Consider the following 24520-nt stretch of genomic DNA (forward strand, 5'->3'; position numbering starts at 1 on the left):
CCATCCACCACCCCATTACCTCTTGCTTTGACCATTATTATAGCCTTCTAATCAGTCTCCCTCCCTTAAATCTCTTCCCCCTCCAATTCATCCTCTACTCAGTTATCAAATTGATTAGCATCCCCTATTCAGTAAGCTCCAATTGTTCTGTAGTATCTTAAGATCAAATATCAGGTTTTTGTTTTAAAACTTTTCATAACCCAGTTCCTTTCTACCTTAATTTTTTTTTAACTTTACTCCCCTTCATTTATTCTGAGTCAACTACACTAGCTTACTTATGGCACTCCCATTATGTCTCTTTTCTTTTCATTGGATATACCCCATCATAGAATGTCTTCATTCCTTACTTCTACCTCTTGTTTTCCCTTGTTTCCTTCAAGACTCCACTTACCTCACACTATCTGTAGTAGGCTGGCTTTTCCTTGCCCCCACCCCCTAACCCCTGTTGGCTAATATCTTCTTTTCTTACATTGCCTTTCATATCTAGTTTTTTGCATGCCGTCTTTCTCATTAGAATGTGAGCTACTTGAGGGCAGGGGCTGTTTTTGCCTTTCTTTGTATTCCCAGTTAAGATGTATTAAACCTGCAGTTTACACAAAATTGTTAATTTGAAACCCCAGACAAAGATGACTTTAATAGACTGAGAGTTCTTTTTTTTTTTTTGCAAGTGTGTTGTTTTTTTTTTCTTTTACTCTAGAAGTATTTAACATAAGCCTAATTAATGAATATTCTAATATTTTGTAATTGTTTTGGGCAGTTTCAAAAGTTGACTTATGCATTTGATGAATGGCTGTTTACTAATGTTACTGTTTTGGTTCTATTTTTATATTTGTATTCTCTTATAAGTTCCTCAAAACTATGAATTGTGACATTTCTTAGTTTTTAATTTCCTCCTTATCACCTATTAAAATCCGCAGAGCCTTCATAGTTTCCATTGATAACGTATTCCAGTGTATCACTGGTCTAATTGTCTACAATATACCTAAATTAGGCCTTTCTTTCATGTCTTACCATGGTAGCTCTTCCTGTACGTCAGAGATGGCTTTTCGATTCACCTTATGCACATTTTCTCTGGCTTTTGTAAACCCAGTTCTTTCAGGTTTTCCTACTGGATTATAACCTCTGGGATGTCATGTCAAAGATAGGGTTGTATAGATCTTTTTATCCTCCAAAGAGCCTGGCCATAGCATACTTCCTCTTATTTAGTAGATATTCAGTAAATATTTGAATGAATAAGGCTTATTACTTCCCAGACCTTTATTGAGATTTTTGAGTTCTCCAGACTCTTGTCATTTTTCCATCAATTGTGGGTCATAAAAGAGAGTAAAGCTTTAAAAGATCCTTAGACAGGATCTTAAGTATTATTTTATCTATGTGAAGAAATATATTTCCTTCCACCAAAGGGGTAGGGGATTGGGTGGAAGTCTTACTGATCCCCAAACTTAAAGTAGAGGTTTGAGTTCATGATTTTTAGTTCCTTGAGGCCTATAATGGTATCTTATACTTCCTTCCATTCCTTAAGAGTATATTGCAGTCTGTTTTTAAAATAATAGGTGCTCAGTAGTCACTTAATAAATGAATGAAACTTCCAAAATGAAAACGTGTACATTGGGATTCTTCCCTACCGCATTCTTTAAGTGCGTACATTTTTGAGGCTTAAATCTTTTTGGTGATTTATTGTTTTTAAGTGTGGGTGAGCTTACAGTTGATCACATTGCTTCTGTTTTGTTGAGAATTTGTAGTACTTCAAAGTTCAATACTGTTTCAAAAAATATGCTATTTAGTACAAAACTTCTTTTGAAATCTAATAGCTGATCACTCAAGATATTTATTTGGACAATATTGTTTCAATATACATCATTCCCCATAGGAATATTATGTTCCATATAAATTTGGATTTAAAGCAAGTAGACATTCTGGCATTTAAAGAAATGTGACCTGAGTATTCAATTGCTCCAGTAGAAAAGAAGTTGAGATGTCTGATTATTTGAATATTTAGGCACAAAAGGAATTGGACTTTGGATAAGATGTGATATCTGGCAAAATTTAACTAAAAGTTCCCAAAACATTTCAAATAATTTAGTAGGTAGCATTGAAATCCAGTATCACTGGTAGATAGATGAATTAAAGAGTAAGTAAATGAATAAAAAAAATACATATATTTTTAAATAAACCTAACCAGAAATATTTCTAATTTCATTAGTTCTCAAAATTCTTTTGACTCCTATTTAAAGTTAAGGGAAATGTTCTTTAAATAGACTATGATGCCAGACCCTTATTATTTTAAAGTTGTCAAATAGATTCTTTTATATATGTATAGCTAATTTATTTCTCAGAGCCCAGTCTGTCCTGTCCAGTGGCTGAGCCAATTTTTATAAGTCATCTGTTGATTCTGGTCAAATGGTAGCAGTTTTTAGTTAAGACAGTTCCTAACACTGTTTGGGGGCCATGTGATGGTTGGTTGTGGGCATACATGAATATAATACTACAGGTTCTATAAGGAATGTTTCTGCTTTTTAATTTTATGACTTTATATGTTTTCAAAACTATTAATGTGAAGTATATTAAGTAATTAAATGAACATGTGGATTTACCCATTGGTGGTTTTCTTTTCAGACTTCTTTGTGACACACAGTACTTTGTAACCATAAAAACTATTTCTGTCTGTCACCTATTAGTTGTTGCTTCTTTTTTGAATCTTTAATTTTTGTCAACTTTCAATTAATTCCTGAGTTCATTATTGGACACATTATTGAATAATGTTATTCCTTATCAAAGATGATACTATATATTACAGAGTCTATATATTATTGAACAATTTTTGAACTACCTTTTGGTAGAACTATTTTTTCTACTATCATAACCCACAAATGCATATATTATTTTTTTAGAGTCAGCAGTTCTTTCATGTCCTTATTTCTTATTACTAATTCCTTTAATCACTGATATATACAACAATGTTTTACAACCTAGCTAATGAGTAATTGGGTAGTTGACATTCAGATGGGACCCTGAAATGTCAACATAATGTAAAGTGGTATGTTTTCCTAAATGTAGCAAGGGAGCCAGTCTAGGTAGTTTTAGGGGATGGGAGAGCAAAGAAGTAGAAACTGAGATACAGAACTTCATATTTACATCAGTCTGAACTATTAATGTCTTTAATCAAATGGCCACAATATAATAAATAATAAGATAATACTAAGAGTATTTCCATTGAACTCTATTTTTAGTAAATAGAATTCAGCTTAATCATGCTAATAGAAAATATCCATTGTAAATGAAATATTTTAAATACAAATGAATAATTTCTAAGTAAGTGAGCATTTCTGCTTTGTAAGTTATTTGAGCTTAGTGATATAGATATCGTTTGAGAGATATACGTATCCATCTCTCTGTCTATATATCTACATCCTTTTATCTGTGTATATATGTATATACATGTGCATGTGTGTTTATATGTTTATGAATGCAGTATCTGTATACAGACATATATTTCAGTAATCATAGATTTCTTTAAAAGTTGTGGAAAGATGTTTTCCTGGCAGTTCACGTATTTACAGTAGATTCTTGATCTGTGAATGATCACAATAAATCCTTTCTTAGACATTTTCATACAAAGGCATACCACAAATTTACTGAGTAGTTGGAAGAACATAGTTCATCTTTAGCCCAGTTTAGAAACATAGGTTTCAATCCATAAAAATGTTACACTCCATTTATGCTGACTAAATGTACTTAGTTCATTATATTAACTGGTGAATAGCTATTTTAAAAAGAACCCCTTAATTTTAAAACAAGAAACAGTTATATTCTTACATATTTAGAATGTTTGCATTTAAGACTACTTCTAGGCTGTGTGTTTAGATTTAAATACAAACCAGACCTCAATAACTTAATCATCATTAACCTAAAAGAGAAAATAAGGAAAGCGTCATGGTTTCCTAAATGAGAATGAAACAGGTTTTACATCAAGAACTACAAATAATCGAGACATAATAGATGCAAAGTTCCTTGCTACTTCTCATGAACCACTGAGATCCTTGTCTTCTGTTATTGCATACCTGTGAGATGAGCAAAGGATTTCAATTAACTTCGGGGAAAGAAGAATACCACTTTAGTATTTTTATGTATATTTTTGCATTAAAGTTTCATTTTGGCTTACAACTGAGCAGATTAACTTAAATTTGAAGATTTAAGCAGCAGTATTTTTTCTTTGAGTTCTTGGTATATCAAACAGAGAATCTTATATAAAAAATTTGATTCTTTATTCTTCCACCATGAGTGGAAGATAGCCTTTGCTTTCTATTCTTTTAGGGATGTATCTAACTCTATGGTAATATGATATATTAAGTTGATGCAATAACCTTTTTATTCAACTTGCTCAGAGATGTTGATACATCTATTTGAAATCTGCTTATATCTTATAAAGCTTTATTCTTAAAACAACAACAACACTTCAACTCCCTGCACGTCCCCACACTTTCATTTAAAACATATGTCTATATATTGGTGGATGTTTACTTAAAAATGTGAGGAGTGCTTCTATTCCAAGGGTTTTGTTTTTTTTCTCCTTTTCGAATGGTGAGAAAGCAGACATTCAGACAGATAATTAAATGTTGTTTTTGTTCTCCCTTTTTCAGGCCATCCGCTGTACACTGGTAAATTGCACGTGTGAATGTTTCCAGCCTGGGAAGATTAACCTGAGGACCTGCGATCAGTGTAAACATGGATGGGTGGCACATGGTGAGGGAATTGTGGGCTTTACTTCCTGTTTTGATTGTGTGTGTGTGTGTGTGTGTGTGTGTGTGTGTGTGTGTGTGTGTGAGAGAGAGAGAGAGAGAGAGAGAGAGAGAGAGAGAGAATGAGAGAATGAGAGAACAGTTCTGGGATAAAGAAGAGAGGTCCAGTTTTGCTGGCAATGCCTCCAGCTGTTGATGGAAGCAGTTCGTTACCATTTCTGTGTGAGGCTCAAAGAGCATATTCTAGTCTCCAAGAAGTAACGCTATGCTAGCAGCTCTCAGCAGAAGGGCCAGATGTTTATAGTATGGTTGGTCTGCAGAGTTCATATTGCACATAGCAGCAGCCTTATGGAAACTCAAACATACCACAGTCAGCCTTTCAAAGCCTGGATGTCAGAATGAAATTGGCAGATATTCTGGCTGAGCAAAAAGACTTCTAAGGCTGCTCACCCTTATAATAGGCTCAGGTAGCTGAATTCATGCCACCAGATGTTAAATTGAGGGTGGGGGGATGGAACATGGGGCTAAGGAAGGGTAAGTGAGGAGAGGAGAAGATTTTTTGGCCCATGTCCATGAAAATAATATGTAAAAATGAACCTTAATTTGTTGTGATATAAGGTAAAGGATATACAAAGAGAAAACTGAAATGTAAGTGGCTTTTTGCCAGGTAAACACGACAATTCCACTACACATAGCTTGATTGTATTATGTTTGGTGGAAGTCTATTACGTATCATTATAGGAAAAGTAGAAACAGAATTCATGGGTAGGGTTTTGTTCACCTGGATTAGGGCCGGGAAGAGAAGTGGAATGATTCTGATAAATAGTGTTCACAGAAGAAATCTATTCCTGAAATTAGTTCAGACATTCCAGGATATTGGCCCCAAGTGGGCATACTCTTCATTCCCTTGTAGTGCCAAGTATCCAGAGGGTTGAATTTTAATAAATTTCCTGTTACTCTAGTAAAATCTCTAGTCTCGACACAGAACCTCAAAATGGTGTTCATCTATTGTTGCTTCCTGATTTCATATTGTTATATATGTGTGTGAGAGATACTTCATTCATGGTAATGCAAAGTGATGGAGGAAGGGAATAAGAAATTGAAGGGAGGTATCCACATAGTATTGCTGGAACTGGAAATAGAATATTTGACAGAGATAGACACAATTCCATGTTACAGACAACAATGGAATATGTTCCTGCTCACATAACAGCGATACAATAACCTGTAACAACACTGGACTCATTATTCTTGTAGTCCATGAGGTTGTCATTAGTTTCCTTTAGGTGATATTTTACTTAGTGATTCTCCTAGCATGAATGAATAGATGCATCCTTTTGCTTTCCCTGCTGACCCCCCAAACCCCATTTACTATTTTTGCTCGTGTCAAGCCATGACACTTAAGCAAAAATGATTTATTTCATAAAAACTGAGTATATACATATTACCTGGTGGCATTTGGCCACATTTAATGGATGGAGAAATGGATGAATTACATTATTGTCAGCATTGAAACCCAATGGTTTTCTCTATCTGCCCATCAAATTTGTTTCATACAGTAGCCTACAGGATCCCACTCTCCATTGTAAAAAACAAAACGCTTACTATCCTACAGATTTGTTGTTGTTTGATATTCTAGTTTCATCTATGGAAGTTGCTCTGACTAAGGAATAAATAAATTAACATTTTTTCCTCCTTGGCATAAATTATTACTAAGAGAGTGGCTATTTGCAACATATGAGGCACATGACTCTTACAAACTTTGCCTTACATTTTTTGTTATAACGAACCTTATACTTAGCATATCATACATAGTTACTGTGTTTGTACACTGCAGTCAACATATATTTCCTCAGATTTGACCAGGATAAGTGGAAAAAAATTTAACCTCAATCTCTGTCTCTCTCGCTTCCTTCCTTTTCCCCCTCTCTCCTTTTCTCTCTTCCCCTCCCCCCTTCATTTTCTGCTCTCTCCTTCCTCTCTTTTACTTCCTTTCTTTCCTACATACACATACATGTATCTCTATGCAATTCAAAATATGCACATTCAGCTATGCAGATACCAAACTCTCCCTTCCCTTCATTACAGTGAGTGGTTGGTTCCTAGCCTTTGAGTTGGCAGTGGGGTTGAGAGCGCCCACTTTTCTTGCCCCCAGCATTCAAACTAATTGCTTCACCCCCTCCCCCTACACAGAAACCCTGAAATCATGTCTCCAATTATTTCTGCTCTGAGGTGAAACACAGCAGTCTTCTTTGGCTGTCTCTCTCACACACACACACACACAGAGACGTCCTGGAAAAAAAAGAAGAAAAGAAAAACAACAACATGACTTGGATTTTCTAGTAGGTGGTTTTTATCTCAAAGTGGATGGGATGGAAACAAGACCACCAGAACCCATTTCATAGAAGTGTTTCAGAGAAGCCCTGAATACACCCCACCTGCTCTGCCGCTGTTAAAATATTTTTCTAGATTTTTGTTGCCAAGAAATTAAAAAAATTCAAATCCTAAATTCAAGTATTCCTTTAAAAAAAGTTCGTATTTCAAAACCACATCCTGTGTAAAATCTTCTGGATATTTGTTTGGACCTTTTCACTAGATTCATCTTCCTTTCAAACAACATCCCTGCTTTCTGTGTTTTAGAGTTTAAATTGTATGGCTTAGTGAAACAAGTCATATGGACTTGTGTTTGTTATGTGCATGTATATAATATATTATGTATGATGTATATATGCATATTTCATGTGCATACTGGTACATGAGCTTATAAGTTAGTTCTCTAGAACAGTGACAAACCTGCTCAATTTTTTGACCTTCATTGCTTTCCAGAAATTTTGAGAAAGACATTAAAAAGGCAACTGATTAGTTCATTATATACTGTAGCACCTGGTTTTTGAAATGACTCAGTGAGTATAGTTGCTCTTCAGAAATTACTTCCTTTAAACAGTTTGAAAAACTGTTCTTGAATATTAATGGATTGTTCCCACTGAATTAATTAGGGATTTCCTACTTTTTTTTCATTAATAAATTTCAACTCTTAAGCTTTAATATGAAGCAGAATATTTTATGGTATACAACTTGAATTAAAAACGTTCTTTTTTATGTCAGTGCTAAGCTTTTCCAACCTTGATAACCTGAACCATAATGAAGAGTATAGGTCAAAAATAGCAGTATTCTAATATATTTCTTCACTGATTTGTGCAGAGTTAATATATTAAGAGGTGCCCATTTCTAGGGTTGGAATTTTTGAAGAAGAGAGGTCACCATGCCACAGTTGGGTCATTTCACATGGCAATTGCTAGGCTGTGGGTTTTTCTCTTGTTTTCCCTATATTTTGCTTCCTTCATCTAAAATGATACGTGATTCTTGAAAAATAAAGTATTCCTTCAATGTCACTTTTTTTCTATTCAGAAGTACCAAAAGGAAGATATCAATATGAGAACATAGTTACAAAGGGTTCCTTTTGTGTTCATAGGTAAATATATTCTGTTGACCCTGATCCCTTGTTCTGCCAAGGTGTAATTCATGGGTGGCACATCCATTTAGAGCTGGCAAGTACCATAGGAGCTCATCTAATCCAAGCCCTTTATTTCACAAATGAGGAAGCTGATGTCCAGAGAAATTGAGCAATTTGTCCATGGTCAAATAGATAGAAAATGGCGGAACAATGATTCAGCCTAGGTCTTCTGACTTAAGAATCAGTGGTCTTTCCACTGTTCTACAATCCTTCCCCTCATGGACACCACTACCTGTTCAGTATGCCATCTTTAGCACATATACACTATAGAAGAATGTTGAAACGTCATTTATATACACTGAAATTCCAAGTGGTACTACCTTCCTTTCTTTCCTTTCATTCTCCATTGAAATAAAATTCTGTGACTCAGAACAGAAAAACTAGCATCAGTATCTGCATTGCCAAACATTTCTTTACCTTAAAAAAAAGTATTCACTCAGAATTACTTCAAATAATGTTCTGTGATGATTAAAATTGTTTTCATTTATATGTAGTTTTCCAGAAAAATATCTGTTTTGTAAAGTGAAATATACCTGTTATCTCAGCCACTTCATAGTAGGATCTGAATCTATAGGTTAAATTGTGTAACCTGTAGGTTAAGTGATATGTTTGGAGTTTTCATGAGCTCCTTTTCATCTTGCACTTTCCAACTTAGATGTAGCCATGGTCTCACTGGTATGGATCACAGGCTTTCCACATTTCGTGCTGTATAATTCTTGTTGATTTTATTATTATTATTATTTTGTAAATACTCCATGAAGGATTAGAAGCTTTCCTCTGGTATTTTTAATTTTTAATATTTAGTAAGCATCAAGGCAGTACTTGGAATATCACTTTTGTTTTTCACCAGTTTTCTCTCCAACTCATCCACTTCTTTTTTTCAGGCATAGAAGTCCTTGGTTCTTTATTTTATGTAATTTCCTGGTCTTAGTCATTATACACTGTATCATCTTTCCTTTGTCCTGTCTTGCATATTTCTATTGGCTCACCTGCAATTTTTATTCTTATGAGATAACAAAAGTTCACTTTTCGTTAATGCTTTGAGGTTTACAAAGTGCTTTCTTCCCAACATTCCTGTGAAATAGGTAATGAAATGTTGTTATCCTTATTCTGCAGAGGAAAGTGAACTTGTCCAGTGTTATAGCTAGAAACTGTCAGAGCAAGAATTGAACCCAAGTTTCCTGACCTTATGTTCTGCAGTCTCACCAGCACACTATGTTGAGATGATGGCATTTCCTTTTACAGGAAATGGAAACCAAGAAAGGTTAAGTGATTTATATCAACTTTCAAAGCTAGTAAGTGTAAGTCAAGGATTGGAACTCACATACTCTTACTTAGGTTCCAACAGTCTTTCTACTGGCCATGTTATGCCCTGGTCTATAATACTTCATATTTCATTGTGATCTTCAATCCAAATACTAGCCATGCCCAACATAAATGAAGCCATGGGTATTACCAAGGAGATAATTCATAAAGGGAATCACACATTTCCATTATATAACCATTTGTGAGAATCTAGATTCAATTTGATTTGTTTCAGTATGGCATATAGGTTCTCCATCCATAAGAAGTCTTATTTTCTAAATCAAGGAATTAGTTTAATATGACATTTCTCTTCTTGAAACAAAACATAATATAAAAATTTTTGAATTCCTTTCAGAAATACTTCAGGATTCACATAGCAAGATTTAAATAAGATTCTTGGTGTTTGATACCATAAATTTTCACTCACGAGGAGTATTTGGTAAATTAGTAGGGAAATCAGAAAATGGCTCATTTAGAAAAGTAAGTTTTGTTAACACTAAGACAACACTTTGATAACACTAGGAATTTTGATTTATCACATGTCTTACTGACATAACAACAAATAGTAGTATTGGCCTTAAACTATTATTGCTGGTTATTTGAGCCTAATATGTTGCTTAATAAAGAAAGAGCTATTCATTTTTAGTGTCTCATTTGTGGCCTTGGATCTTAAAGGCTATGCAGAGTACAGTCCCTGGCAGATCCTACCCAGCTACAAAGGCTTTGATGAAGAATCAGATTTGGATGGAGTGTCTTCATCTGAATGCTAGCCTAGTTAAGTGCAGAGAGTCTCATTACCAGAAGGTTGGCAACAGCAGCAGCTTTACAAATCACTAAGGTAAAGCATGACCTCTTTTAGGAAAGGGAAGGAGACCTAGACCAAAGAAACCACTCTGTGTTTGTTTGTTTGCTTAAAGTAATAAAGACACTTAAGGTACTTCAGTAAAGGGATAAGTCAATCGAAGACTGAACATTTATTAAGTACTTTCTAGGTGTCAGGCACTATGCTAGGCTCTGGGCAAAAGTGTAAAGGCCCCTGCCCTCCAGGAGCTTACATTCCCTGCCCCACCACTTAGTAGTATTTTATTTTTTCCAATTACATGTAAAGATAGTTTTCAACATTCACTTTTATAAGATTTTGAGTTTCAAATTTTTTTTCTCCCTCCATCCTTCCCTTCCCCCCTTCCCTAAAATGGCAAACAATCTGATAGGCTATCCATGTACAATCATATTAAATATATTTCTGCAATAGTCATGTTGTGAAAGAAGAATCAGGACAAAAGGGGAAAACCACGAGAAAGAAGAAACAAACAAAAAAAGAGAAAATAGTATGCTTCCATCTCCATTTAGACTCCATAGTTCTTTTTCTGGATGTGGATAGCATTCTCCATCATGAGTCTTTTGGAATTGTCTTAGATCATTGTATTGCTTAGAAGAGCCAATCTATCAGAGTTGGTCATTGCACAGTGTTGCTGTTACTGTTTGCAGTGTTCTCCTGGTTCTGCTCACTTCACTCAGCATCACTTCATGTAAGTCTTTCCAGGTTTTTCTGAAGTCTGCCTGCTCATCATTTCTTATAGCACAATAATATTCCATTACATTCATATACCACAACTTGTTCAGCCATTCCCCAACTGATGGGCATGCCCTCAATTTCCAATTCTTTGCCACCACAAAAAGAGCTGCTATAAATATTTTTGAACAAATAGGTCCTTTTTCCTTTTTTATGATCTCTTTGGGTTACTGACTCTGGAGAGCAATTTGGAACTATGCCCAAAGAGCCATAAAGCTGTGCATACTCTTTGATCAAGCTTACATTCTATTGAGGAAGCAAGCATACACACAGACACACAGAAAGATAGAAACATATGCACATGCACACACAGTCTTGGACGAAAACTAAAGGATTCTAAGAGGTGAAGATGAGTCAAGTAATAAGCATTTCACATACCTACTTTGTGCTTGTCACTGTGCTAAGCCATGGTGAAAACGAAGAAAGGCAAAAACAATCTTTCCCTGAAGGAGCTCACAGTCTAATGGGGAAAACAAACATATCTATAGATACATATATCTATACATACATCTATAGACTACACTTATAGATTATAGGTATACCTATCGATCACATGTATAGATATATGTAAGATACGTAGATAAATATAGAGATAGAGATGTGAAAAATTGGGGGTGATCTCACTTCTAGTATTAAGGGGAACCAGGAAAAGCTTCTTGCAGAAGGTGGCATGTTAATTGAGATTTGAAGGAAGCATTAAAGACATGAGGAATAGCTAGATGGACACAGAAGTGATAGATAAATTGCTGTGTGTGGGGAATGGAAAAAATATCATATTGGTCTTATCAGTGAGGAGGTGAAAGTGGAATAGCATCTGATAAGGCTGCAATGATAGGTTGGAGCCCAGTTGTGAAGAAGAAAAATTTGTGTTTGGCCCTGTTGGTGATAGAAAACCAATGGAGTCTATTAAACAGAGGATAGATCTCTTTGGTTGTTGTGTGAAATATGGATTGGAGTGAAGAGAAGCTTGAGGCTGGTAAATCAATTAAGAGGCTATTGTAATAATTCAGGCAAGAGGTGATTAAATTCTGAACTAGGGAGGCCGCTGTGTGAATAGAGAAAAGGAGAGAGATGAGGAACTGGAGACAAAATTGCCAAGATCTGGCAATTATTGGGATGTGTTAGGTTAAGAATTAAGGATGACACAAAAATTTCAAAACTAGATTTTCTGGAAGAATGGTAGTTGCCTTCGCAGAAATAGGGAAGTTTGGGAGAAGGATAGGTTTTAGAGAAAAGATAATGAATTCTGTTTTGTACATGTTTAGTTTGAGATGCATATGGAATATCCAGTTTGAAATTTCCAGGAAATATTTGTTGATAAAGAATTACAATTTAGGAAAAAAACTGGGCCTGGATGAGAAATGGTAATTAAAGCCATGGTAAACCATGTGCTTACCTAGTAAGGAAGTAAGGAGAGAAGAGAAGGGGGTCCATGGCCATGCCTTAGAGGTCCCTTCCATAGTTGGGGGCATGGTATAGATAATGATTCAGCAAAGGTATCTGAGAAGAAGCAGTCAAGTAGGAAGAGAAACAAGTTATGAAAACTTAGAGGAGAGAATGTAGTATCCGGGAGGAGTTATCAGCAATGTCAGATGTTGCAGAGAAATCACAAAAGATGGGGATTAAGGAAAGATGATCAAATTTGACAATTAGGTTATTTAACTTTGAAGAGAGCTGTTTCAGTTGAGTGATGAATGTCAGGGGCTAGATTAGAAAGCATATTGGACAGAATCCTGGGATTTTGAGTCAGTGGACCTTGTTTGAAATTCCAACTGCACTGTTTACCTGCAAGTCATTTAACCTCTCTGGGCCTCAGTTTCTTCATGTGTAAAAATGAGATAGTTGGAATGAACAACCTCTAAGATCCCATCTAGCTTTTCAAAAGTCTGTGATCCCATGAACTCCACTGTAACCGTAGTTCCAGAGCATTTCTTTTAAAAAAAAATAGCTCCGTATTAAGCCAAAATGTGACCAATCCCCCCACCCAGCCACATGATTGTGGCATTTTTCATTCATCTACAAGTAACTCGCATTAATATTTCTGTTACTTCTTCTGGAAAAGGCTTGCTTGAAACATTTAAGGATATTCCTTCTTCATTTTCTACACATGTTTTCTCTTCCATTGTAGCTCATGTGTGTGAGGTCAGCTTTACACTAGAAAATTGAAGCAGAGAAATGGTACACTTATCCAAATTATTCAAGACAAGTCCTTTCTCCTGCCACTCTTCCACCTTCCTTCTGTTTTATCTAAAAAATATTACAGAAATGAAAGTGGCATCTTAACATGGGATTGTGGTTTTAGCAATACTAAGTCAACCTGAGACATTTTTCCTGACAATTCAATTGTAAGATACCCAAAGCAAGGCATTATGTCCAGCGTCTATCAGTGTTCCATCCTAAGTAATGGACAGCTGTGTGGGAGGCAATTTCATATTTGACCTCAGCATTGTATAACTTGTGAACTTTGTACTGTCCTTAGAATCAAATGTTTCTTGGCTTTTAGATTTCACAAGTTAGCTCTTCTTTCTGAGTTCTACTGAACTTCACTACTTAAGTACTACAGGGTGTAACAGCTTTCCAGCTGTCTTTACCATCCTATCTAAGAAATGAGTTTAGTTAAACTCAAATTGTGTATAGTTGGGTTAGATCTGCATCTTTATTTCTAAGCAATATGTGGTAGAAATTCTCAGTTGTGCGGATTCCATTCCTGGAACCATTAACTTTGGTATTTCATTGACTTTTTTTGTTAGTATATTTGAATCAATGTATCTTGAGAGAGCTTAATAGTATAGAATAAAACTAGGAATTTTTTTAGTAGGTAGTATAGAAAGTTTTTTTGTCTATTCCTAAAACCCTATCAATGTATTGCTTATGAATTCTTCAAAACATTTTTTACACAGTAGGTTTGCTTTGCTTGTGAAAATGTTTCTGCCCCCCCCCACTTCTATTTGTATAACATTCCCCTTTACTTACTGAACATAAGATTAACAATCAGCAGAAATAAAGCGATGATTTCCTTTCCTACCTGCCAATCCTGCCTGCCCAGTCTCCCACAATAGACACTCCTCTATCACAAGCTTGGAGGCATGACATTACTGTGACTTTGTTATTCCAAGTGACTGAGCAACATTTTCTATATGATGATTTTTAAAGTTGTCATGAGAGGGTCAAGAAAGAGTGAGGGTGCCTGACCAGGAAGAAAGGACGAAAAAAAGATAATGCTATCAATGTATTACTTTTCCTAAGCTTAGTTGTGGACTCTTTTCACTGATGAGCTTCTGTTTCTTTCTCTTGGGGAAGAGATGGTCTCTAAACAGCATGGATGACTTTTAGAATTACATGGTTGTGTTCCTGCTTCCAATTTAAATCCTTTCCCATCCTGTCATACCTTTTTTCCATATTTTTTCCCACATAGAGACTAAGTCAAATAAATCCAGAGTTTAGTTATTGCAAAGTTAGAGTCCAGTTAATCTAGTAATATAATGGTCACAGTTATTATAATAACAGTTATACCTCCCACTTATATAGTGCTTTAAGACTTAAAGGGTTCTTTCCGCACAACAACCCTATTGTAAAGCTTTTAATACAAATATTATTATCCTTATTTTACAGATGAACTAACTAAGCCTCAGAAAGGTGAAATACCTTGTCCACAATTGACAGCTACTAGGTTCTGACTGGAAATACAATTTTTTCTGGGTCCACAAGAAACATGTGAAGATTTGAGTGGGCTGGAGTGGGGACCAAGTGTCTTACAGAGTAGGAGGGTTAGGGAGTGATGCTTACTATAAAATAATTTTTCTGCTCTGTAGACTTTTTCTACTGTCACTCCAACAGACTGTCCTCTGTAGTTTCAGAGAGTGATTTGAAAAAAAAATACAACCTTCATCTAGCTAAATAAATTAATTTTTAGCTGCTGAAGCAGCTCGAGTGAGACATCTGGGTTAGGGTACTTCGGCAGCCAAAGTCCTTTTTCTTTTCTCTTGACTTACTTTTATGTTAAAAAGCAATAACAAGGTTGTTTTCTGGCCTGACAGGGGAGGAGCCCTTCTCTGCTTGACCCAAGGGCATGATGCCCTCTTTTAGCTCACTCTTTTTTACTCCCCTGACCACAGCTGATAGTTTTTAAAAGGACAACTTCTACACAAACACTGACCTTTTGTATTTGATTAATGAATCAAATATGTTGACTCCCCATACTTCTCAGTGTTATTTTTTTTTTAACTTCTTCATCTGCACTGTGATGCTTCATGTTCTTGTTTAGGACTCCTAGTTGGGTCTTTCTGTATCTACCCATCTCCTTGCCCCATTTTGTACATTTGAGTTGTTTCCTAGGGAATAGTCATTTACTCTGCATCGTTAACATGACTCTAGGAAATTTTGTACTTCAAATTCCATTTATCCAGTAGGCCTGGGTCAAGTATGGGGGAGACATGGCTATGCCATAGATTGTGTGAACAAAGATGTGGAGATTTTAGTAGATGGCTAACTCAGAAGGAAAAAATGGATCAGAAGGAAAAAAAAAGATGTGGGTCTTAATCTATGTGAAAAGAGGAATAACCTCCAGAAAAAAGGAGGTGATAGTCTTGACACTCAGCTGTGGTAAGACACTATCTGGAGTATTGTGTTCAGGTTCAGGGACCATATTTTAGGAAGCATATTGACAAAACTGTATTGTATTCAAAGGAACATGGTCAGGGTACCAAGAGGATTGAAGACAATTACAAAGGATTAGGGTGAATAAACTGGGACTTATTAGGTTGGAAGAAGAGAAGTTGACTTGGGGGAGAATATGATAGCTGTATTCAAGTATTTGAAAGGCTATCATATGTTAGGGGAAATGTGCTTTTTTTTTCTTGGCTCCATAAAGAAAAAAATCATGCAATTCATAAGTTTCAGAAAGAGCACTTTACCTTCCTGCCAATTAGAGATATCCAAAACACAATAACATGCCTCAGGAGGCAGAGAAGATATTTAAACCAAATCTCAGTGACTATTTGGGGGGATTTTGTTGAGGGAATTCCTTCTAAAGTATAGGCATGACTTGGAGTAATGAATAGAATTTTCAGAGAGGGAAAATATCCCAAAGATTCTAATTGTACAATAGTGAATATCCTCCACAAAAGTAATAAGGTCTTCAAGTGAAGACTGAATGACTGCTGATCAGGAATGTAATAGAGGAGAATCCTATTCAAGTTTGAGTCAGATGATTTCTGAAATCTCTTCTAACTCGAAGATTCTGTGAGATAGGTAAGTGGAAATTATAGAACCTTTCTAGCATGAGTTTGAGATGAAGAACAGTTAGTTGAAAAGGGGTGGTTGTTATGAAGTGGCACTATACTTACAACTTTTTAGAGTTTTTCAAGATTACAGTATTAAATGTGGGAACTTATATATTTTGAATCTTCTCTCTTTTCCACTCCCCCAGTTTTATCACATAAGTGATAAATTATTCCTTTTCTTTTACCCGTAAAGAAACACTCTCTTCATTGGACAGTAGCTTAGGTTAGATGATTGTGTTGCATTGGTAATGGCATTGGTGATTATCACCCCAGTGATGTTGGCCCTATTTCATGCTTGCCCAGTACACCAAAAAATAGTGATTTAAGCTTTTGTTCAAACAGAAATAGAAAGTGTTTGGGCCCGAAAGTCACATTTTGAGAACTCCACAATAGGTCATTTGAGTTGTAGGGCTACTGACTTCTTGAGTCCTTAATGTCCATTGCCCAGAGTAGTAGAGTTGTAGACAAAGTTAAAGCCACATTTGCCTGTTTCAACACCTCTAATACTGCTCATGAAGTGCTTTGATGGGCTAACCACTTTATCATTTTATTACATTTTATTACATCATAAATTTTTATATCTTGCTAACGATCCTACAGAAAGCTTAATTGTTTGTAGGAACATCTTAATTAACTGGAGTTCACCAGGTTAAGCAGAGCACAAATTGGAGGAATTATAAATGAAACAAATTCCTTGTCTTCACCCTGGAAGATCCTGTCAGGTAAAACTGCAGGAATTTGATGGTACCAAGAGTGTCTTCCTAACATAGTATTACTGCTCTTAAAGGTACTATATTACTGATTTCCCCTCCATGTTATCCATACTGAACAAGGAAATCACTGGATAAAAAGTATAGTAAAGGAACTCCAACTATTTCATGTGTTTATAATCGTATCCCACAAGACTTTTAGACTCATAGTGTAATGTATTGTATTCTGTTTCTTGCCAGTTTTTTTTTTAAACTAGAAGTGTGTTCTTGTAAAGTGTACCTTTTAAAATCTTCAGTGGTTTCTGAAATTAAATCTATAATTGAGCATGGTATAGTGAATAGAGTGCTGGACTTGGAGACAGAAGTTATGAGTTCATATTCCTCCTTTGACACTGACTACCTATATGACCCCAGGCGATTGAGTTAAGCTCTGTAAGCCTCAGTTTCCTCATCTGTAAGAAGGAAAGTGTTGGCCTTGATAATATCTGAGGTCCCTTCCTGCTCAAAAATCTGTGGTCATATGGCCAAGATGCCTTTAAACTGTCTCATGTGAAGTATTAGAAGACGTCGCTACTACAGCCAGGTCAAAGAATCATGGTTGGTTAGTCGTCGGCATCCAGAAGAGGGCCCCAGTGCTAGGGTGTGTGTTTGCAGCACTTCTGTGCTCTGTGATAGGCACTGGTGCGTGGGAGATATTTTATATATTATATTATATATATATATAATATATATATTATTGGATTATACAAAAATTGGATTATTATACCCTTATTTGTGATTCATGAGCTCGTGCAAATATGGAGCCATCTCATTGGAAGTATACAATTTTTTTATGATTTGCTACAGGAAGAGTTTTTTTAGTCATAGACTTTTGTGTCATTGGAAGCAAATGGATCTAGTACCTTGGTGTGAAGAGGCAATACCTAAGACTGTTATCAGTGGGTACCTGGGTATTTATATAAGTAGTTTGTGTATTTCCTGATATTAAAAACTCCAATAGAAAATCCAGTATTTTGTTATTCTTTGTTACATGCCAAATTTTCACTCTCCCCATCTTCACTGCTTTCAATTTAGATGATTTATCAGTTCCAGTCACTTATCTTTTCTGAATCTCCATATTAAGTCTCTTCAGTTTTCCTTGATTTCCAATGATCGGTTTGTGTTATAGGTGCTTTTTCAGCATTGTGTTGATTGGTAAGCACCTTCACTGGTACCTAACCCCACTGATAGTCCTCTATCTTAATTTTTCAACTGTTTGCTTTCAACATTTTACCAATTCTTTCCATCTGTTGTCAGAGGGTTAACAACAACCAAAAAATGAATTGAAACACTCCCTCTCTCCTCTCTGGGCATTTCTGTGGCTGTCCCACATGCCTGAAATGCCCTCCCTCCTCTGCTCTGACTACTATTCTGGCTTTCTTTACTTCCCAACTAAAATCCCCCCTTCTACAGGAAGCCTTCCCCAATCCCTCTTAGTTTCAGTACCTTCCCTCTGCTAGTTATCTCCTATTTATCTTAAATATTAGTTTGCTTGTCTCCCCCATTTGATTGTAAGCTTCTCGAGAGTAGGGTCTGTCTTTTGTCTCTTTTTGTATCCCCAGAACTTAGCAGAGTGCTTGGCATATAGGAAGCACTTAATAAATGTTGCTTAATTGAATAGAAAGACATCCATAATAACCCAAGTGTTATTTTGATAGGTAGAACTAAATCTTGCAAGTTGTTGTCTCTTCAAACATTAATTGATACCCCCTCCAAGACTCTCTTGCCTTTTGGGGGTTTTATTCTGAAGTAAAGACCTGAGTTAAATAGTTCCATTTCTATTAACCATAGTGATAATAATCATAGATAAAATTTATGATGTTTTGGCAAGATTTTCCAAACACTTTCCACATATTAATTCATTTGATCAAGTTATACTCTTAACTCTCCCTTTACCTTCAACTTTCTGGAAGCTAATATTCCTTTCCACTCACTTTTGGTTTTTCATGTGTTCCAGTATCAGTGAGGGGAGAGGGGAGGGAGAGAAAAAAAGAGAAAGAACCTACCAACCCTAACATTAAAAGAAAACACCTGTTTGGTTTGCAGAAATTGGCCGGGGAGGTCTTTTTCCTGACAGGCCAAAAGCGACCATCACAGGAGCCCCTTAAAAAAAAACCATTTTTTTTTCTCCTTTCTTTATTTCATGTGAGCATTGGCAGAAACTCTGACAAGCAGTTCTTCATATTTTATTATGTTCTCGTCTGGCAGAATCTCTGTCAGGCAAAAACCTTGTCAGCGGAAAACCTGTCGTAGGATCAGAGGAGACAAAAACAGGTGTCACACAGGCAGTCAAAACTGAAGGGAAAAAAAAGATTAGGCTAAAGAGAGAGAGGCAGACAATTACATTAATGCCATTGCTTTTATCTTATGGATGTGTGTTATTATCTCGGGGTGCTGAGTGCGCAATTGCCTCAAAGAAAAGTAGACAGGAGACAAGGGGAAACTTGATAGTTATTAACTGAAGAGGCAATGTGTCAAAGCTGGATGGGGTTCAAAGTTTTGCAAAGGGAAAAAAAAAACTGCAGACAGCAAGCAGCCTCTGTGTGGTTCTCCTTTCGGCTACATAAACCTAGTAGCAGTCTAAATTTTTCAACTTGGAAACAGATCATAGAGAGAAAAATTAATGAAAGATTTCATTCAGAGGTTTTTTAGTAACATTTATGCTATATACATGCAACTGAAGCATCGTCTTTGCTATTATAAAATATTGCGACAATGTGAGGCATGGTGAGGCATGAAGACGAGCATTTGTCAGTTCATCTGTGTTGTTTGGATATGTTTAAAACACCTATTACCAACACACTTTTAATTAAAAAAAGCTATTAAGAAACCCTTTTACTAAGTGTGAACATCTGTACATGCAAGCTGTAAATTAGGAGATCACATATGTGTGCCTCAGTCAGAGACTAAATGAATTTGGCAAATGGTTTCTATTACTGGTCTTTAAATACTGCAAAAATCTCCAGAAAAGTTGCATAATTTTAAATTTTGAAAATAATTTTTCTTACTGTCTTTTACCAGTGCCAATTAATTGGGATTTTTTTCCTCCAGTGATCATTATTATTTCCATAACGAGAATTAAAATAACTGGCCAATGTTACTGATCTTCCTATTTGTTTACACTGTTCTAGAACTTGAATGTTTTCCTCAAAGTTTTGATTCTGCTTCATGCCAGAAGGAATAGATATATGCTACTTCCATGGGGCCTGAACCCTAAGTGATTTACAACTACTTCTTTTCACAAGTCATATAAGTCAGATTCTAAATGGAAGGAGAGGCTTAACATTTAGCTTCTTCTGTTTCTTGAATCTCAGATTGATCACACTTGTTATTTTCAGGTGTGAGAGTCATGGAACCTTGTTTCCTTGTGTGGTCATTAACTCATTCTATCTATTTAAAATGGTGTTTTCCTTCTTTTCCATTTCCCCTTCTCCCCATAACTCTACTCACAGTCTGATCTGATGAGGAAATTCTAATGAAGTTTTGTTTGTTTGTTTGTTTTGTTTTTTAAATCCCGCTGAGATTGCAGAGTACTGCAGCAGTTTGATACTTCCGATATACCCTGGGCAAATCTAGCAGACCAGAAGAAAAGACATATCAGTGTTATAAGCATATTTATGTGTGATAGGTTGGAATTTGGGAATGGAAGAAATGATTAACTATAGTTTCAGAATGATATCTCAGACTTAGCAGCAAGGACAGAGGGAGCTTTGGACCCAAGAGTATGGTGTACGTAGTGGGAGAAAAGCGAATGCTATTCTAGACTTGAGTTTTCCCTATAAGATGCTAGCAGCTATACCAAAATTTTTCCTAACATAAAGTATTCCCTTCATATATTTGGTAAATTGGGTTGCAAATGCAGTTGTCCCTATAAAATGAGGCTACACCTCTTCGAGGCTTCCCTTATTGGGTGTGACCTATTTTAGGAAAATACAGCATACAAAAATTAGAATTTGCAAAACAGATAAATTAAGAGTTTATTATTTTGATTTCTAAATGCTCCTATGCTTCAAGGCAGAACTTTTTTTCAAGGTCCCTTTAAGCTGTGAACTTCCTGTTGTGTATTTTAAAATGGGGTCTGATTTATAAATCCTCATTTTGCATTCAATTTAGAAAAATGTGTGTGGAATAGCATGGCATATTCCTTAGCCATCTCTTCCCCTATCCTTGGTAACTAGAGAGTGGATGGGAGAATATGGAAAACACCTCTAATTCACTACTTCATTTTACCCACAGGATTCAGGCAGCTTACTTACTAAGTGACTTCCTAGAGCTGGCATCGAGGTTTCTCATCTACTTTTGAATTTTCTTTTATTTCCCTTGACCTTCCTTTGTTGGAATTGTAAATGAAGCAGTAGCATTACCAAAGGGGGAGGGGTAAGGTAGATGGGGAGTAGGAGGAGAAGAAACTAAAGGCTTGTTTAAGCTACAAGCTACTGAATATCCAAGAGTTGACTGTGGGTGGTATGTGCCATGCTTTTAAAAATAACACAATTAATCTTTTATGTCTTCCTCATTCAGATTTTAATGATTCTTGAACTTTATTGTGAGGACTTTATTATGTATAAAACATGTGGGGTGGATTTGGGGGGAATCATGTTTGAAATATTGAATTTAATATATTCACAATAGGAGCTCAAATTCTCCCTTAGGCTAATTGTGGGCTACCATAATGGCTAAAGGTGAGTTATTCTGCCATACTCAGTACTCAAAACCTGTTATTTCATTTATGTGAAAACCATTTTGTGCTAAGAGAAAATGCCAATGCAAATAAAGTAAGACTCAAACAATACCTGCTATCTGCTCCCAATACTGATGACCACCAAGGCTTCCAGAATAATTCAGATCGATTAAACAAATATCTATTATAATCCTAAATGTAATAAATAACAAACTAGAAGCACTTCTCCTACATCAATTCTAAGAATGCCAGCCACAAAGCTGTGGGTTCAAATCCAGTTTCTGACACTTAGTAGATCTGTAAACATTAGGGAAGACTTTCAACCTCTCTGAGCTTCTCAGGTTCTTTTTGTGTAAGATGGAGATAATAATACCAGTACATCCTAACAGACCATCACTGTGAGACTCAAATGAGATAATGCATATAGGGTACATCACAGACTTGAAAAGACTATGTGTGACTTTCAGGTCATGTGACAAACAAAATTGAGGACTAGACATTTTATCTCAGTCTCTCAAAACTCTCCAAAATAGGAATTATGAGCAAAAAACCTCAAACAACTTGAGCAGCTTTCATCATCTAGGACACTAAGAACCCTAATAAAAAAGCAATCCAATGAACAATAATGAAGGCTAATCCTTAGTCCCTAACACATGCCTTCCCTACCACCTACTAATTTCCTGCACAAGCTGATATATGGCTTTGCAGCAGAACTCAACTTTACCTCTAACCCTGACTCCCAGTGCCAAGGAAAACCAAAAGTAGCTTATCCTGGCTATTATAATAGTATAACATTATCTGTGCTGCACTAGAGCTCAGCCAGACAACTGAGGAACAGAGGCAACCTGTGCAGTGTGTGTGTGTGTGTGTGTGTGTGTGTGTGTGTGTGTGTGTTACTCCACTAAATCTGAGGCAAGGAGCCAAGGATTCAGCTGGTACAAGTTCTTTTTTTTTTTAATCTTCTAAAGGCACTTGGGATAGAGACTGAGGTCAGTAAAATGTGCGTTGCACAACATGGGAAGAGGCAGAGACAACTTTGAGGTCCAATCCCCAGGGAAACCACAAGGGAAAGAGTCAGAAAATGAGCAACAGGAGAACATAAGGGGAAAAATACCCCTGAAACTACCAAAAATCTCAGGAGGAAGAAAACTCAATGACATTGAGCACAAATAGATAAACCAACAAGGAAAATATTAGCAGAAACTTCCAGATCAGCTAAAATAGTCTAGATTTCATTGAATAAAGATTGAAAGATAAAGGAAAAGAAATCAACACCTCATGAGGCAGAGCACCCAAAGGATTCTCAAGAGAGCATGGAACTATGACTTAATGTCCCTCAGTGGTTTAAAGAGAAATAGAAATTATAGAAGCAGAATTTCCTGTGCAGTGGAAGTAATTGGCAGAACAGAAAAACCTGAATCCATATTGCCAAGTCTCTTCAAAGGGAGACAGAGAAAGATAGAGAGAGAGAAAATAACTGATAGGTTATTATCAAATACTCAGAAATGAAGGAAAATCTGAAAGAAGAAAATCAAAAAGCAAAACTATTAAAACATTATCTTTATAGAAGCAAAAAAATATTGATCTCAAATACAGGAGGCGTAGAGAAAACTTAAGGATTATAGATCTCCCTGAAGAATATGACAAATCAAGCAAACAAACAAATTATATGTCATAATGCAAGAAATAATACAAGAAAACTGTCCAGAACTTTGGAGCACAGAAAACATGGTATCAGTTGAAAGAATTCACTTGTCACCTCTAGGGATAAAACAAACAAAAACACTGTGTTGCAAAAAACTCCAAGACACAAATTCAATAACAAATAATAAATCCTTAAAGTGACCAGGAGAGCAATCTTCAGATGCAAAAGAAAAGCAATTTGAATAATACATGACTTTTCTGTACTTACCAACAACTGCTGGAGGGAATGGAATGATGTGTTCTAGAACAGATGGACTAAATGATCTACCCTACAAACCTGAGCCTAACCATTAATTAAAAAAAAGATCATTGTTTAATTTTTGTAAAAAGAGGTGTTGAAAGCATTCCTTGATAGAAAACCATATCTGAATAAATTATTTGCTTTTTAGATACCCCAGATAACATAAATACAAGAAAGGTAGTCAAATACATTAACCAAGGACAGAAACAATAACAATAGAGATACCTTTAAGAAACTTCTTTCCAAAGATATACAAGAAGAAAAAAGTGAAAGCAGAAGTCAGATAGAAGTGATGTTGGAAAAACAGCCCTGAAACAATATTTTGTGACTAACACAGTTAACATGTACATTAAAAAGGACAGGAAAAAGAGAAGACAGAGAGGAATATGTAATGTAACCTAAGTAAGTCAGAGGTTAATAAAGGGAAAATAATTAGTCTCTCAGGAAGAAAAAGGTTTATAGGAAAAAGGTAAGGACTGAAATAAAGGGAAAGAAAAGGGAAATATTATTTCTTGGTGGGATAAGGGACCAACACTTATGAGTGTACCCAAGACAGAAGAGAGAAAGATTCTATAAAGGGAAATAGGGACCTTACAATAGGTATACTCTACAAAACCCTTTAAGGACCACACTTCCTACCTCAAGAGAAGGGCAGTGAGAGCTCCTGGGGGCAACTTGACATACAAAAAGAGTGGGAAGATATGGACCAAGGATGGAGATTTGTGGCAAGTG

The 24520-nt window shown here is 35.9% G+C and overlaps 1 protein-coding gene across 4 annotated transcripts in view; it reads left to right on the forward strand.

Annotated features, from left to right (window-relative positions):
• BNC2 (basonuclin 2) overlaps window positions 1–24520 on the forward strand; it is a 320122-nt gene that overhangs the window by 148773 nt on the left and 146829 nt on the right. For all 4 annotated transcript variants that reach the window (XM_027863030.1, XM_027863029.1, XM_027863031.1 and 1 more), the window contains exon 2: window positions 4641–4743. In XM_027863030.1, coding sequence (XP_027718831.1) covers window positions 4641–4743 — 103 coding nt within the window. The remainder of the gene's footprint in view (window positions 1–4640; window positions 4744–24520) is intronic.

This window comes from Vombatus ursinus, unplaced genomic scaffold, assembly GCF_900497805.2.
Source record: "Vombatus ursinus unplaced genomic scaffold, bare-nosed wombat genome assembly UNPS02014770.1, whole genome shotgun sequence".
Classification (NCBI taxonomy): domain Eukaryota; kingdom Metazoa; phylum Chordata; class Mammalia; order Diprotodontia; family Vombatidae; genus Vombatus; species Vombatus ursinus.